Source organism: Rhinoraja longicauda, chromosome 17 (assembly GCF_053455715.1).
Source record: "Rhinoraja longicauda isolate Sanriku21f chromosome 17, sRhiLon1.1, whole genome shotgun sequence".
NCBI lineage: Eukaryota > Metazoa > Chordata > Chondrichthyes > Rajiformes > Arhynchobatidae > Rhinoraja > Rhinoraja longicauda.
In genome coordinates this window covers 17,996,959-18,013,830 of record NC_135969.1, presented here as the reverse complement: position 1 = coordinate 18,013,830, position 16,872 = coordinate 17,996,959, and the positions used below count along the sequence as shown (strand labels likewise).

The window sequence follows — 16,872 nt, the reverse complement described above, 5'->3', positions numbered from 1 at the left end:
CAAGGATTTAGTGCAAAGCTTTAATTAGCTGTTTGTTCTCAAACAAAGGAAGATACAATTAGATTCAGCTGCTGCAGATATTTTATGCTTCATCCCTGCCTTGACTTGCTGCTGGCCTGTGTGCCCTCAGTCCTCCTTTCTCAGTTGAGTTGTTGACCCAGGCTGAGCATTGGTTACATGCACCAGAGGGACCCATTGGATGCATGTATATAAATTTATATTCATAAAGCACCACTCACCCAAAAGTGCTTCAATCACACAACCAAGCATCAAAATGATTGGTGCAAGACCTTATCAACACAAGCCTCCTGCCAAAGTGTTGTGGGTTAATATAACAGAAAATAGCAACAATAGCAGTTAGATGAATGTTAGCTTAGAAACTGCAGCCTTGCCTTTTTTAATAGAAAGGAAGACACTGCTTCCACACATTTCGATAATCCTGATTTTTTAAAAAGTTAGCAATGTTTCACAATAATTTCACGCAGGAGATTTGTATTTCTGCCTGTGGGTTCAGTCTGCTCCCTTCACCCCCACTGTATCACCAGCTGTCCCCCATACCTCACCCATACCTTCAATTCAATGGCTGCTGTTTTTAATCAAACTTGGTCTCTTGGGATTGTCTTGTTTAAAGGCTGCAGTATGAATGCGTGGTGAAGCACAATATAATTTCCTGAAAGTTAGTAATCCAGCAGTATCTGAAACACAATCCTCATTGCTTTACAATGGACCCTGTAATTACTGCCTTTCACATTCATCCTGCAATCATTTTACACTTCTCGCACAAGAGTAACCAGACAATCAACAGCCCACTTGAGACAGCAACAAACAGAGCAAATTGATGGCAAGGGCCAGGATTACCTGCAGCATAAGATGCCTGATGGAGAATTAACAGGGCAGTAAGCAGGTTTAACAGAGTTAAATGCTGCTGCTATTTGTATGTAGGTTGCTGATTTTCATTCTGCCTTCTACACTCAAGTGCTTTAAGTACTGACAGTGAAGGATTCTGTCCGAGCGCAAGCATAGAAGGATTCTGACCGAGCGCAAGCATAGAAGGATTCTGACCGAGCGCAAGCATAGAAGGATTCTGACCGAGCGCAAGCATAGAAGGATTCTGTCCGAGCGCAAGCATAGGCAGTGGGCCAGGTGGCATGCTGTACTCCCTCACATAAAAAGGCCCTTCTTTCTTACAAATGTATATATTTTTTAAATACAAGTATATGTTGCATGGCAAATCCAAATTTGTTTTCAAAATATCAACATTAATCCTTGGATAATCCTCCATTACTCACTACTGCAGTTTTTTTGTTAGTGTGGTCTGACATTTTAACTCAACATAACCAAATTCTGTCTTTTCTGGGTCATATTAAAAGGATTGGCTCGTTGGTCTAGGGGTATGATTCTCGCTTTGGGTGCGAGAGGTCCCGGGTTCAAATCCCGGACGAGCCCTTCTTTTTCTAGTCTTAGAGGGAGTACAGAGAAGGTTCACCAGATTGATCCCTGGGATGGCAGGACTTTCATATGAAGAAAGACTGGATAGACTAGGCTTATACTCGCTGAAATTTAGAAGACTGAGGGGGGATCTTATAGAAACATATAAGATTCTTAAGGGGTTGGAGAGGCTAGATGCGGGAAGATTGTTCCCGATGTTGGGGAAGTCCAGAACCAGGGGTCACAGCTTAAGGATGAAGTCTTTTAGGAGTGAGATGAGAAAACATTTCTTCACACAGAGTGGTGAGTCTGTGGAATTCTCTGCCACAGAAGGCAGTTGGCTATATTTAAGAGATAGTTAGATGTGGCCCTTGTGGCTAAAGGGATCAGGGGGTATGAAGAGAAGACAGGTACAGGTTACTGAGCTGGATGATCAACCATGATCATATTGAATGGCGGTGCAGGCTCGAAGGGCCTACTCCTGCACCTATTTTCTATGATGCTGAGAGTCCAGCCCAGCCCACCTCTAGTCTTCACAGACAGCTGCTACCTCACAGCTCCAGGTTCCATCGTGGGCTCTGGCCTGGTGGAGTTTGGACGTTCTTCCTGTGACCGCATGGATTTCCTCTGGGTGGTCTAGTTTCTTCCCACATCACAAAAAGTTGTAGTAAATTGGACACTTTAAACTGTCCCATCTCACATGGAAGTGTAGCATTTGATCGCAATGCAGAAAGAATAAAAATGAGATTAATGTAAATGATGCACAGACAGGTTGGGTCAAAGGGCCTGCTTCATACAACTATTTGAAAGAGATTAGGTTATAGGGACTGTATAATGCGATGATTTTGCCAGAAGACAGCATGGATTTGACGGGCTGAATTTCATAGCTGTTCCTAAACACTGGTCTGAGACATTATTTCCTAGTGGTGAATCTGTGGAATTCAACTGTGAAATCCCAGTCATTGGGTACTTTTAAGGTGCAGATTGACAGATTCTTGATTATAGTAAGGGTGTCGGGGAGAATGGGGTTAAGAGGGAAAGATAGATCAGCCATAATTGAATGGTAGAGTAGACTTGATGGGCCGAATGACCCAATTCTGCTCCGAGAACGTATGAACATTTCTTGCAGTTTCCAAGAAGCTACACGGCTGAAGTGGCAATTTCACTTCACCAATTTGTAATTTAGATGAAATGACCTTCTGAAAAATAAAAATTGCAAAGTCCAGTTGAGGAAATTGAATGTAATGCATCCTGAAGGTAGTGAGGGGTGGGGCTGGTACAGGTAGATAGCAGATTTTCATTCCCTGATTTTGGGATACTAATTACACTGCACAAGTGTATTTGTCTATGACGATTGGGTCCTTGTGATGTCTGAATACCCAAGCAAGCCATTTCTAGGCAAATTGATTGGTGGTTTAATTATTTTCAGTGCCCAGGGTGCAAAAGGAGGGATAAAAAGTTCCCACTGTTCATCACTTTCTGTGCAGCTCAATACAAGCAGTCTGAACCACTGTAGACAATGATCCCAAAATAAAGTGTACTATGCCAAGTAAACAACAAATGGTCTACCTATGGGAATTTTTATCAAAACCTCTTCTTACCCAATATAAACTGAAGCACATGAGACATAGAAAGTGGAATAACAAAGGCCATTGTATTCAGCAGATTGCAGGAAAGAAAACAAATCTTAATGCTCCTGTATTCCAGCTCCACAATTTATATATGCATATATATAACGTCTTTTTATTTAATGTAACAATCCTCATTATGGGGTTTTTAAAATTCCCTCATTAGCAGGCTTCCATAAAACCAAAATCAAGGTTATTAACACAATTAATAATTCAAACTCCTTTGCTTTCAAGTGCAAACATTTAGACACAATCTATGTAGGGCTAGCAACGTACTGAAATCTCCCCCACATAAATGGCAATAAAATGTGACGTTTTCTTGCAATTTCCCCCCATTATTTTCCTTCTCTCCCCCCCCCCCCCGCATCCCGATCACCAGAGCGTTATCCAGACTTCTTCACAGAAGAAACTAACCGACGGAGGCCATGATGACGTCTACAGGCACCTCGTCTTTACTTCGTGCTGTGACCTGCATTGTCACACTGTCCATCAGAGCCAGTCGTGCCCGCACGAGCAGGTCGTGACCCCCACGGTACACACCTGAAGGGGAACAAAAACCAAGACCCCAAAAAAATTGCAGTTTGTTATGTGACCCAGTCCATCACAGCCCAGACTTGCCATCACTGACTCCATCTACACTTCATGCTGCTTTGGAAAAGCAGGCAACATAATAAAAGACTCGACCCATTCCTCCTCCCTGCTCCCATCCAGCGGAAGGTACCGAAGCTTGAAAGCACGCACCACCCGATTCAGGAACAGCTTTTTCTTCTCATCAGGCTTCTGAACGGTCCTTCCATAAGTTCGGGTACTGCCCAATTCACTTCTACCCCATTGCTACAGCATGCGTGGCACACAAATAGACTTGTGTTGGACAGCTGCCTCATCACATCCTGCGTCACCTCACCCCATCAACACCACCTCCTCTCGTGTTTATCCATATTCCTGAATACATCTCTGCTTGCCTCAATCGTTCCTGTGGAAAAGGTTACCCATTCTAATCATTATACGGAGAATGAAGCTTCTCCACAATTCCCAGTTGAATTCATTACTGACTGTCTTACATTTATGATCCTCAATTCGTGCTTCCTTCTAGCAGAAACATCTCCTCTGCCTCCAGGTAATGGAGTAATGTGAGGGACCTTTTTGGCCCTCTGGTTAATGCAGAAGCCACCTGATGAATTAACATTAAAGGCCACATCCAGCCTGCTCCTATCGCAGCAAAGAGGAGTTGACTAGGAAATGATCTGATGTTGGTCACTGCTCTGTTGGCAGAGGATGTTCCCTTCATAGTAATTGAAAGCTGCAAGGGGCCAGTACAACCTGAACTAAAGTAAAATTACCATGGTAATTATATTACTACACCAAGGGCATTTTATAAATGCAAGTGGCTCTTTGTAATCACTCATTAACACAACACACCATCTAGTAAGTATGGGGAAGAGAGAGCAGAGAATCATTAATGGTTTAACCATATCCTGCACCTTTCCCCAACCCCATCAAGAAACGCTTCTCCACAACATTACTGGAAGTCACAAATGGCTCCAGTACCCTCCTTGAATCTCTCAGGAAGAGTGTTCAGCCATCTTACCTGCTAGGTAGAGTGTGTGAGAATTCTTGTTCTCCGGCACCTTATCAGATCTCTCACATGGCTGCATGCCCAGGAAGTTAACAATGTTATTCACAGCCTCTGTAAATACAAGGAGCACATGGCTTATAACATTGTACCATATGCTACTTCAAGACAGATGAGCTTAGCCACATCTGTCCATAATCCAATTCAAATAACCAATAATTTCACATAAACCCAGTGTTCACAGACTAATTATTCATTGCCTGATATCAAAGATTACCAGCAAGCAATAAGCAAAACATCCATCCTTTCTGTATGACCAGCGCTGTGCCCACTTAAAGGTTTTCGTACCTGGCAGGAGCCAGTGCAAATCAGATGACACGCCTCTCCTGCACACACGCACTTGGCCCACTCACCAACACCCTCATCAAATTGCACCAATACACAGCACAACCTTTCTGCCAAATGATGTGTTGAATAAATCACATTTAGAAGGTGACCATTGTACTATCTGTTCATCTCCATCCACCCAGCTCCTGCTGTATGACCAAACTGGGAGAGTCAGGAGGCAGGTTTCACAGCCGGACCACATCCCAGGGAAACCTCAAATACCTGAGGGAATAGCTATAAGGTCAGAGGGGGGAAGTTTAGAGATGCGAGGAGCACGTTCACAGTGGGTGCCTGGAACGTGCTACCAGGGTGGTGTTGGAAGTAGATACGATAGTGGCGTTCGAGGTTTTTAAATAAACAGAAATGTGCAGGGAATGTAAGGATGTGTTTCATATGCAGGCAGAAAGGATTAGTTTATATTGGCATCATGTTCGGCATGGACACCTGTTCTTGGCTTGTAGGGCCTGTGCTGTACAGTTATTTTCAGAGGGAGACGGTTCACAGGGAATGAAAACACTGACAAAGCTGTATCAGATTGATATCTGGCATGCAGGGTGACACAGGCTCTGTACAATCAGCATCAACTCTGCGTGCAAAGCTGAGATCAATGCTATTCATACCATCTGCAGATCAATACCAATTAACTGCTAGCTACTGATCAGTACTAACCCTCAAGTGTTTTCGTGCTTGACAGGGCGAAAGTCTCTTCTTTCTCAAAGGTGTCTCCCACCTCCTCCCAGGCAGCACTGAAGTTCGGCTTCAGCACTTTCTGGATGTGGTCGGCCACAGTGATCTCAACATCTTCCAGCTGGAAAAACAAACCCAATCTGTTGGCAAATGACTACATTCTGGATACTCGCAGCCAATACGGTTATTAGTCACGCTCAAAGTTCAAAAGGTAGTCCCGATGAGGAGGAATTAAGAAATGGGACATATGCTTACCTGCTAAAGATAACAATTTACACTTGCAAGGAAATATGGCATTCGGCCTAACTCGTCCAAGATGATCCATCTAAGCTAGTCCCATTTGTCAGTATTTGGCCCATTTCCCTCTAATTTTTTCCTGTCAAAGTGTTCATTAAATTTTGTAAAACAGAATGTCTCTCACAGTTAGTGCTTTAGGCACAAGAACCACTAACCTCAGACAATACATAATACTGGAAGCGACAGTAGCTGTGGACGTGCAGTGCACACAACGGTGTTTGAGGTCTGGGCTAATTGCTCTCCGATAACGTGAAAAATCACCATAAATTACATTATATCAAAATCTTCCACATAATTTATGCATCCATGTTTAAACAATCAAAGAACGTATTTGAAACGGTGATAGAGCCAAGTTTAGTTTAAAAACCGATGACCTTGTCAAGGTTTACATACTAAGAAACTAATGAAGGGGCCATCTGATAACCTGTCACCGTTCTGGTGTCTGCACCAAACCCACATTCATCATATCATTTTCCTCACCACCATTTAAACAAGGTGTTTATTCAAATCCCTTCAGTGGGTTTTGGTGCAGTTTACACAATAACGTGTGAAAAACATTCTGCTCTCTGGGTATTGACTTAAGACCTTTAGTTGGGACTGATACAGAGTAGCAAAACTGCCAACTAGATTACACTGTGATCAAACTCTCCCTGGGAGCATAGAATTGTATCCCAAATATAAAAGCTCAAGAAACTGCAGATGCTTGAATTTTGAGCAATACACAGTGCTGGAGGAATTCAGCAGATCAAGTAGCATCTGTGGAAAGAGTGGACAGATAACGTTTTGGGTCGAAGTGTAATCTGTCCATTCCATTCCCAGATGCTGTCTGACCCGCTGAAATCCTCCAGCACTTTGTTTTGCAGTTGATATCCGAAATATGCTTGGTGAAACCATGTCACAGGTATGATTTCGATCTCGGATATCTCTTTAGGATTTGTGTGGATATAGGATACCTCTTTAGGGTTTGTGTGGAGACAGTTAGGCCTCATACAATCTGCCTTCCCAGTGTACCCACTGAAGATTGACTAGTATTATAGCCACTAATTCTGGCTGAAGATGAACACAAAAAGCTGGAGTAACTTAGCGGGACAGACAGCCTCTCTGGAGAGAAGGAATGGGTGATGCTTTGGGTCGAGACCCTTCTTCAGAATTCTGTCTGTCTGGGTCACACCAGAGACAGACAGTAGGGTGGCACAGTAGCAGAGTTGCTGCCTTATAGCACCAAAGACGCAGGTTTGACCCTGACTACAGGTGCTGTCTGTATGGAGTTTGTAAGTTCTCCCTGTGTGCTCATGGGTTTTCTCCAGGTGCTCTGGTTTCCTCCCACACTCCAGTCGTACAGGTTTGTAGGTTAATTGGCTTCTGTAAATTGCAAATTGTCCCTAGTGTGTAGGATAGTGCGGGTCTATAGAGTGATCGCTGGTCAGCATGGACTTGGTGGGCCGAAGGGCCTGTTTCCACACTATACCTCTAAAATCTAAAGTAACTGGTCGGATATTCTTGGCAGCTTGCACCACGAGGTAATGTCTTCCAATGAAACATTTAATAAAGACCATCTCCACTCTCAGGTGGACAAAGCAAAAACCCATGACCCTTATTTTGACAAGGGGCAGGAGAATTCTCACTCGTGTCTTGGAAATTATTAAGAGATTCATGCAATTCAATTTCCAATAGGCGCTTGCCGTAGATAAAATGATTGCAAACTAGTCTGGGATATCACACAGGTAAATAAAGATGTTTCTATTACATCAAGCCCAATCAGAACCAGTGGAGACTCAGTCCAACTTACCACATACTCATCTTCATACCCGTCCTCTTCAGTCTCTCCAGTGTATGGATCGCAGTCTTTAACGGTGAACTTTAGGGTACAGCTGAATGTACATGCCACTGAAGAGGGAGAAATAAAGGGTAAGTACAAACAGGAGGGGAAAACATTTCTAATATCCAGAGAGTGGGAAATGTTGGCAATGACACTTCACAGTCAGCAGGTTTGTGGTTTCCAGGCTGAACCTACCAGTAGGGGGGGTAATTGGCAGTTTTGCTCATGGCTCTGGACCTTTCTCCCATACAATGGAGGTTTGAGATCAGGAGATAAGGATTAAAAGCTGATAAATTTAGCTGCTCCGCAGCCTAATCATAATCTATTCAATCGGCAGGTCAGAGTGAAAAGAGCTGAAAGGTTTTTGTTGTGCTCATGATCCAGAGGCAAAAAATCCATCTAGCGCCAAGCCCATTCCATCTGGCAGTTCTCTGCAGAGTTTGAATAGGCCTCAGAGTCTTTACACGGAGGTAAGAGGAACTAATATCACCCAGGTCACATTTTGAATTCTCAGCAAGTGAGCAGAAGTGGGAGAATGTAGTAAATAATAGACGGGCCCTTCTGCAAGGTCATAATGGTTCAATAGTTTCAAAGCCCGGCGATTTCTCCCGTACTGAACAGCCTAAGAACCCGAGAACGGTTGCACTGGGAATTTGTACTTCTATCACCACCTGATAAAAACTAACAGAAATGATCACGTTATTTTGAACACAAGGCTTCATGGCATCTGTAATCTTTTTCACTCATTCCAATATTCCCAAATTGAAATAACCCAATCACCCAAATTGCCTCAGACATGGATATATTCCAGGTGCACTGGTTCAAGAGTACAAACACAAATAGGCAAGCTTTAATGTGTAGGAAGGAACTGCAGATGCTGGTTTAAACTGAAGGTAGACACAAAGAGCTGGAGTAACTCAGCGGGACAGGCAGGCAAGCTTTAAAACAAGTTTCATACAAAAAATACTTTATTTACCAAGAAACTGGCACACATTAATGATATTGATGTTATTGTTTATAAATGTTTTAAATACATTTCCTCAGATTAAATCCTATTAAAAAATGCAATTTTCTATGAGCAGCCCATTTTCAACTGTTTTAAAAATAGCTCGAGGTTCTATGCTCGTCAATTCTTCAAGATATGCTTTGTAATGGAAAAATATTGTGCCTACAGCTGATTGCTCTGGTTCATAAAAGACTTTCACATCTTTTGATATGCCAAAGATTTTTTGGAGAAACTCAAAACACAACTGAACTGGCTGAGTTTTGAATTGAGTAGATGTTTTGGTGCCAAATGCTGAAACCAGTCCCAAAAGATGAACCAGCCCTAGTGAAACCAAAACCCAGCATGTAGCTGTAAAACATTGCTCACCTGCTGTTGGATCGTCTTCAGGCGGTGCCACCAGTGTGTAACAGATGCCCGCCTGGTTATAAGGTAGGCTCGCTGCTGGAATACAGCACACCACTTCATAAGCTTCAGTGGGCTCCATCTGCACCGTGACATTCTCCAGGATCTGATCATTCAGAGTATTTGTACAATCAAACTGCAGAAATCAGACAGAAACATAATTTTAAAAATACAACTCGATAAGATTGTCACCTCAGGGCACAGTTGTAGGAGCAGTGCAAGAGAATCACAGTCCACACTCCCTTCAACCACAACCCTCAGCAGTTCTGCATCCAAGGGATCTTGAATGTGCTCTTCCTTTTAAATTCTTATTTCTCTCTAGCAAAGCCAGTTAAAGCAGAACGTGTTAATTCAGATTCTCCACAGTGAAAGGTGTCTCATACAATGCAAAATATTGCACCTGGGAAAGAAGCACTTGGAAATTCAGACTGAAGGGCCTCAACCCATTCCTTCTCTCCAGAGATGCTGCCCATCCCACTGAGTTACTCCAGCATTTTGTGTCCACTTTCGATTTAAACCAGCATCTGCAGTTCTTTCCTACACCTTAAACTGACTACCGCTTGTTTTTATACACGGTGGCACGACGGGAGAGTTGCTGCCTCGCAGCGACAGAGACCCGGGTTCGACCCTGACTACGGGCGATGTGTGTACAGAGTTTATACGTCCTCCCTTTTACCGGTTGGGTTTCATCACTTACTCCAAAGACGCCCAGGTTTGTTGGTTAATTGGATTCTGTAAAGTGTAACTTGTCCCTAATGTGTAGGATAGTGCTAGTGTATGGCGATCAATGGTCGGCGCGGACTCAGTGGGCCAAAGAGCCTATTTCCATGCGGTATCTTTAAACAAAGCCGCCTTCCTAGATTATTCCACAGGAGGAAGCATCCTTTCCCTCACACCATGGTAAGACCCCAGAGCATCTTGCATCTCAGAATGGAAGTCAGGACCTCGCCTTATGGATAATACCCGTTGTGGTCTTGTAGTTGTTAGTGCGGGTCATCCGTGGATCAGTGGCTGGCAAACTCATCATTGAAGAAGATGCAGTTCACACCCTGCATCATCATCCAATCTGCCAAAACTCTGTGTTCTTTTACGATTGATTTGTTAAACTGGGTCCCTGCCTGCAATCTTAGAGGGGCATCTTAGGGCGGCATGGTGGCGCAGCGGTAGAGTTGCTGCCTTACAGCGAATGCAGCGCCGTAGGTTAATTGACTGGGTAAATGTAAAAATTGTCCCTAGTGTGTGTGTGTAGGATCGTGTTAATGTGCGGGGATCGCTGGGCGGCACGGACTCGGTGGGCCGAAGGGCCTGTTTCCGCGCTGTATTTCTAAAAATAAATAAATTCTATAATTCTTTTTCTCAACAAAGTGTCTGTGGTTTCTTGCTGTATACAAATAGGCTGTTTCATTTCCTACATCACAGGTCAATGGCTTCTTTATGAACATATGTGCCAAGGTAGTGAAATACTTTTTGTTTTGCATAGAACTCAGAAAGACTATCACCATACATAAGCACAATCCCCTGGTTAGTACAGAATAGCCCACTGAGTCTATACGCAAGAGACGCCACTTTCCAGTCCCAGCTGTGCAAAGGCCCATTGCAGCCGCCACCTCCATTCCAGTCGCCCCGTGAATCCCCCGTTCAAAGGTTTCTAGGTGTTTTTGGACATCTGAAATTCTGACAGGCGCTACAGAAATGTAAGCGTTTCTGGTTTACCCTTATAGCCCTGTCACTCCTGAATAGAGTATTACTAAAACTTTACCACAGGGACTAAACTGGAAAAGTCCTTACCCAACTGAAACAGATTCCAGAAATTTGGAGGTCATAGAAAACGCTGCATGAATTAAATGCAAGCCTTCTATAGTGGTTTCAACTCAGATCAGAAAGTTAATGGTAATGCTGAGCTAGCTGTTCGAATATATAAATAGTTTTTATATGCACCAATCTCATAAATGTAAGCATGAGCAGAAACTGCAAGCACGCAGGTTAATCGCACAGTCCACCTTCACATGAAACATGAGCCAGGACCCGTGCTGGACTCACCTGGAACACAAGGTGATTGGCAAAGGTGTGCTTGGTACAGCGGACAACGTACTCCGTCTCTGACTCTGTGAGGGGCACAGGGTTGGATGAGGACTTGAAAAGTGTGCCCAGGTCTTTGAACTCTGAGACAGCAGACAGTTGTTCTGAAATGGAACGAGATTTTCACTGTCACTGACAGGGATCCTGTAGTGATTCTGAAACGACTGTTGTAATTCAGCCATGCAGACTGCAAGTGGGAGAAGTTGCCCCTACCTTGGAAAATGTCCTGTCTGCTTGACGCCACCTTCTCTGGCATCTTCACTGCACCTGTCGGAGAGATCTCTGGTATGATAGAATGAAACATGGGAAAAACACCAGGTGAGTTCAATGGAACAAAAGAGCAGAGTGCTAAGAGGGGGGGAGACTGAGGAGAGCTGAGAGGGGAGTCACATCTACAGGTTTCAATTTCAAAGTATTTTATCCTGGCCTCTGGAGGGTTTACAAAGGCGATTCATGCCAACTCACAGACTAGAAACCCCACTATCAACTCCATCTACACTTCACACTGCCTCGAGAAAGCAGCCAACATAATCAAAGACCTCTCCCACCCTGGTCATTCCTCCTTCTCCCTAACCCCATCGGGTAAAAGATACAGAAGCTTGAAACGCGCACCACCTGACTCAGGAACTGCTTCTTCCCCTGTTATCAGACTTTGAAATAATAATAATAATATTTTCCTTTATACGTCCCACACCGGGGAAATTTACAGTGTTACAGCAGCAAAGTGGATAACAAGAGAGCAAGAGATCATTCATTATAAATAAAAGATACATAAATTGTCATCAGTTTTTTGTGTGTTCTTAGCTGTTATTGTTGACTCGTCTGCTGGGAGCAGTGTTGGTTGTGCAGTCACACCGCAGCGGGAAGGAAGGACCTCCTATATCTCTCCTTCACGCATTTGGGGTGAAGGAGTCTGTCACTGAAGGAGCTACTCAGTGCAGTGACAGTGTCCTGCATAGGATGGGGGTCGTTGTCCAGCAGCGATGTTAGTTTTGCCATCATCCTCCCCTCTCCCACCACCTGCACTGAGTCGAGGGGGCAACCCAGGACAGAGCTGGCCTTCCTGACCAGCTTGTCGAGTCTCTTCCCTTCCGTCTGCTGCTCCAGCAGACCACTTCATAGAAAATGGCCGATGCAACCACCGTGTTGTAGAAGGTCCTTAGGAGTGCCCCCTGCACTCCAAAGGACCTGAGTCTCCTTAGCAGATAAAGTCTGCTCTGGCCCTTTTTGTATAACGCATCGGTGTTTTCAGTCCAGTCCACTTTATTGTTGAGGTAGACACCCAGGTACTTATAAGAATCCACCCTCTCGATGTCCATTCCTTGGATGTTCACCGGTGTCGGGGGGACCTGGCTGCGCCTGAGGAAATCTACCACCATTTCCCTGGTTTTCCTCGCGTTGATCCGGAGGCAGTTCAGCTGGCAGTAGTCCGCAAACTCCTTGATCAGTTCTCTGTACGCCCTGTCCTCGTTGCCCGTGATGAGGCCGATGATGGCATTCGTCAGAGAACTTCTGTAGATAGGAGTCTGTGGAGTGTACAGGGTGAACAAGAATGGCGCTCGCACTGTTCCCCGCGGAACCCCAGTGCTGCAGACCACCCTGTCCGAGACCAGGTCCTTTGTCCTCACATACTGTGGTCGGTTGGTGAGGTAGTCCAAAATCCAGGATGTGAGGTGGTGATCCACTCCTGTGCACTCCAGCTTGCCCCCCAGAAGCCCCGGCTGGATGGTGTTGAATGCACTGGAGAAATCAAAGAACATGATTCTCACGATGCTATCTGGCTTCTCCAGGTGTGAGAGAGCTCTGTTCCGTAGGTAGATGATGGCGTCCTCCACCCCGATGCGAGTCTGGTAGGCAAACTGCAGCGGATCCATTGATGGTCTCACCAGGGGGCGGAGATGGGCGAGGACCAGACACTCCAGTGTCTTCATCAGGTGTGATGTCAGTAGCTGTTGAGTTCCTTCGGGTGCAGCGTCTTTGGTACCGGTACCACGCAGGATGTTTTCCCACAGCTGTGGAACTCTCCCCAGTTTCAGTCTCAGATTGAAGACATGCTCCACTATTCCACACAGCTGGTCTGCAGATTGATTCTTCCATTAGCTCGGTGTAGTCCCGATTCTCCAACCTACCTCATTGCAGACACTGAACCTTGTCCCTGGAACTGGTGTGCTGTAATGCTGCAAAATATATTCTGCACTCTCTATCTTCCCGTTTACTTTAGCTATTGTACTTGAGTTTGACCTGATTGTACTTGTGCATCATATTATTTGATACATTGGTATAACTGGCCTTCATCGGTCAGGCCATTGAGAATAGAATTTAGAACGATAAGTTACAATTGTACAAGACGTTGGTGAGGGCACACTTGGGGTTCTGTGTTCAGTTTTGGTCACACTACTATAGGAAGGATGTTATTAATCTGGAAAGAGTACAGAGAGGATTAAAAAAAAATTGTTGCCAGGACTTGAGGGGCTGAGCGATAATAGGGTTAGGTTGGGCAGACTGGGACTTTATAAGATCCCCCCTCAACCTTATATGCTCCAAGGAATAATAAATATCATGAAGGAAATAAATAAGAGTTAATGTGCAGAGTCTTTTATCCAGGGTAGGAGAATCAAAAATAAGAGGATACATGTTTAAGGTGAGAGGGATTAGATTTAGCACAAACCTGAGAAGCAATTTGTTCCCTCAGCGGGTGGTGAGTATGAGGAATGAGCTGCCAGATAAGGTAGTTGAGGCAGATACTAGAACAGCATTTAAAATATACTTGGACAGGTACATAGATAGGAAAAGTTTAGAGGGATAAGGACCAAATGGGGCTAGCATAGATGGGCCATTTGGTCGGCATAGACAAGTTGGGCCGAAGGACCTGTTCCACGCACTATGACGCTACGACATTTGATTGGAAAGTATGCAAAACAAAGCTTTTCACTGTACCATGAAATAATTGACAATAATAAACTTAAATCTTCACTTAACATAGGCTTTTAGGTTGCTAACAAAGCTATTTATTTGATTAGTTTGAGGATGTATAGTGTGTGAAATGGGAGGGGAATGAGGATCAGAGAACAGAAGGACCAGATTAAAAGGCTTTTCCAATCAGTACGTGACCTACATCTGTCCTTTCCCTGCTGTGGCTTCAGGGTAGAGAATAATTAAAATGACAGAGATGAAAAGCTTTTTCAATGAAATGGAGCATTAACAATGCTATTTCTTCATTCCAGGAGAATCGGGTGTTTTGAGGCAAGACATTAATCGTCAATTATCAAAACAGCATTTATAAAGGCAGATAAAAATAAGGTAAACCATCCAATGTAACTTTGCTGACTCGTCTAGGAAATAAATATACACACCCTCGCTGTCCCTTCGTATCTATTCACTGATCAAAATGCACCTTGGATGATTCCAAAAGGTCAAGGAGCAAGGATCACTCCATCGGGATCTAGGAATGGGTGAGACTCACACAGTGGAGGCAGTTAACAGGGAACCAATGGGCAAATGCAGTGTGTACCCACCAGACTTCTGCTCAGTGAGGGGAGCCGTGGATAACGGAACCGATTTCAAGTCGAAGGGTTTCTCGGACGGCTCCAGGGTGTAATGGTGCAGAGCTCGTTCCAGGCCAGGAATGGACACCTGCAGGCCTGGGCAAGAAGAGATTACATCACCTATCATTTGCAAATGGTCCAAGTACAGTAACACCCCAATAATCCAGCACTCTCCTGACTTGCGATATTGGACTGGCAGATTTCCCAGACTACCGATGTTATTCCTGTTAATACCGTATCACAATTACAATTCATTTGTTTAAGGTATTACACAGTATTACAATGAATTTTCCAGTGAACCAGGTAAGTTTTGCATTAGCCCCCCCCCCTCCCCCACCATGAATTTCTTGGGGCTGGGGGCACCCACGAGTTTCCTGGGAGTGAGGGATGTGGGGTGGGAGCACCAGTGAGTTTCACGGGAGTGGGAGGGGGGAGGGAGAACACTGTTCACATCAGAGATCAGATGAAATTTCTTCATAAAGAATAACCTGTGGAATTTGCCACACAGAAGACAATAGAGGGCATGTCATTAAATACATTCATTGGAGGACTCTGAAATGCTGCAGGGTACAAGGGAATAGGGAGAAGAGACCAGGGTATTGAAGTGGAATACAGGACTGTATCGATGGGCTAAGTGGCCTGCTCCTGCTCAGATTTGTTGTTTCTTGAAAGACCAAGCAGCATGTGAAAGCAATTCAATCAAGACAAGAAGACAAGACCCCATTTTCCTGGGAACCCGTGGGTTTTGAAGCCCCCAATGATCCGTTAGAAAGTGATTGGTGAATTTGGAAAAATAAACAGCATACTTTTCTTACCATTGAGGATGTAGGCAGAGTTCAGAGCTTTCTGTTTCTGCTCCAGCACATTCAGGTAGAATGTAGCCCGGTCTCGCACCTCGTTGTCATCGTCCATCATACACCTGTGCAGATAGCAGGGAACCCCATCAGCACATCTTTAGTTGAGTTGAGATACAGCACAGAAACAGGCCCTTTGGCCCACTGAGTCCATGCCGACCATGGATTACCCATTCACACTAGTTGTGTGTCATCCCACTTTCTCATCCACCCACTATACACCGGGGGCAATTTACGGAGTCCATTTAACTAAAAGCCCATCTTTGGGTGATCACAATGGGTGTTAGGGAGAAGGTACAAACTCCACACAGCACCCGAGGTCAGGATCGAACCCGGTTGCTGGCGCTGTGAGACAACAGCTCTATCAGCTGTGCCATCCGTCAGCAGGCAAGAGATATGCATGCAGAGTTGATAGGATTGACAGGGTTGGGTGCTGGGACGAGAGAAGATGAGATTTGTTTTCCCTTTGCAAACATTGTTTTATGATCTGGGCAGGCAGTCGACACATATTCAATAACTTTAACAAAAAAGGAACAACTTGAAGGATAGGGGGGGAAAAAAGCAGGAGAATCAGACCATACAGTAACTCCTTCAGTGGGCCAGTACTGATACAATGGATTGAATGGTCTTTTGAGCAGATTGCATTAACCAAACAACAGCCTCCCCAAATGCCCGAGGAACAAGACACTAGATTGAGAGTCCCATGTACCTAATTTTTCTAAGTAAAGTTTACTTATGGTACATATTTATTGTACCATAAGTAAACTCTACTTAGAAAAATTAGATTCACTACCCTTCAGCAACATATGTTGTTTAGTTTAGTTTATTATCACGTGTGCCGAGGTACAGTGAAAAGCTTTTTGTTGCATGTAAAACAGTCAGTGGAAAGACTACATATGACTACAAATGAGCCGTCCACAGTGTACAGATACATGATAAAGGGAATAACATTTAGTGCAAAGTCCAGTAAAGTATGATTAAAAATAGACCTAATCACCTAAATATTACAACAAAACAAAGCAGCACCTGAAAACCAATCAAACAAACAGAGACTGAAGACAGGACCTAGAATCCTGGGTTGATGCCGATCTATCAGAAAGGGATTGTAAAGCACTTTTAAACCTGGTGAATATGGACACTGAGATGAGTAGGGAGATATTACAACAG

The 16,872-nt window shown here is 44.3% G+C and overlaps 1 protein-coding gene and 1 non-coding gene across 2 annotated transcripts in view; one reads left to right on the top strand and one right to left on the bottom strand.

Annotated features, from left to right (window-relative positions):
• Positions 1–17: 17 nt before the first annotated feature.
• Positions 18–16,872, bottom strand: part of LOC144601802 (coatomer subunit gamma-1) — a 64,045-nt gene continuing 47,190 nt past the window's right edge. The window contains exons 16-24 of the mRNA XM_078414235.1: positions 15,667–15,770; positions 14,822–14,947; positions 11,520–11,588; positions 11,268–11,410; positions 9,192–9,363; positions 7,790–7,887; positions 5,686–5,824; positions 4,645–4,743; positions 18–3,596 (exon numbers count right to left, since the gene is read on the bottom strand). Of these exons, the coding sequence (XP_078270361.1) occupies positions 3,466–3,596; positions 4,645–4,743; positions 5,686–5,824; positions 7,790–7,887; positions 9,192–9,363; positions 11,268–11,410; positions 11,520–11,588; positions 14,822–14,947; positions 15,667–15,770 (1,081 nt within the window). The 3' untranslated portion in view covers positions 18–3,465. The remainder of the gene's footprint in view (positions 3,597–4,644; positions 4,744–5,685; positions 5,825–7,789; positions 7,888–9,191; positions 9,364–11,267; positions 11,411–11,519; positions 11,589–14,821; positions 14,948–15,666; positions 15,771–16,872) is intronic.
• Positions 1,375–1,446, top strand: trnap-ugg (transfer RNA proline (anticodon UGG)). Its single transcript has one exon. It is a non-coding gene; the product is annotated as a tRNA-Pro (tRNA).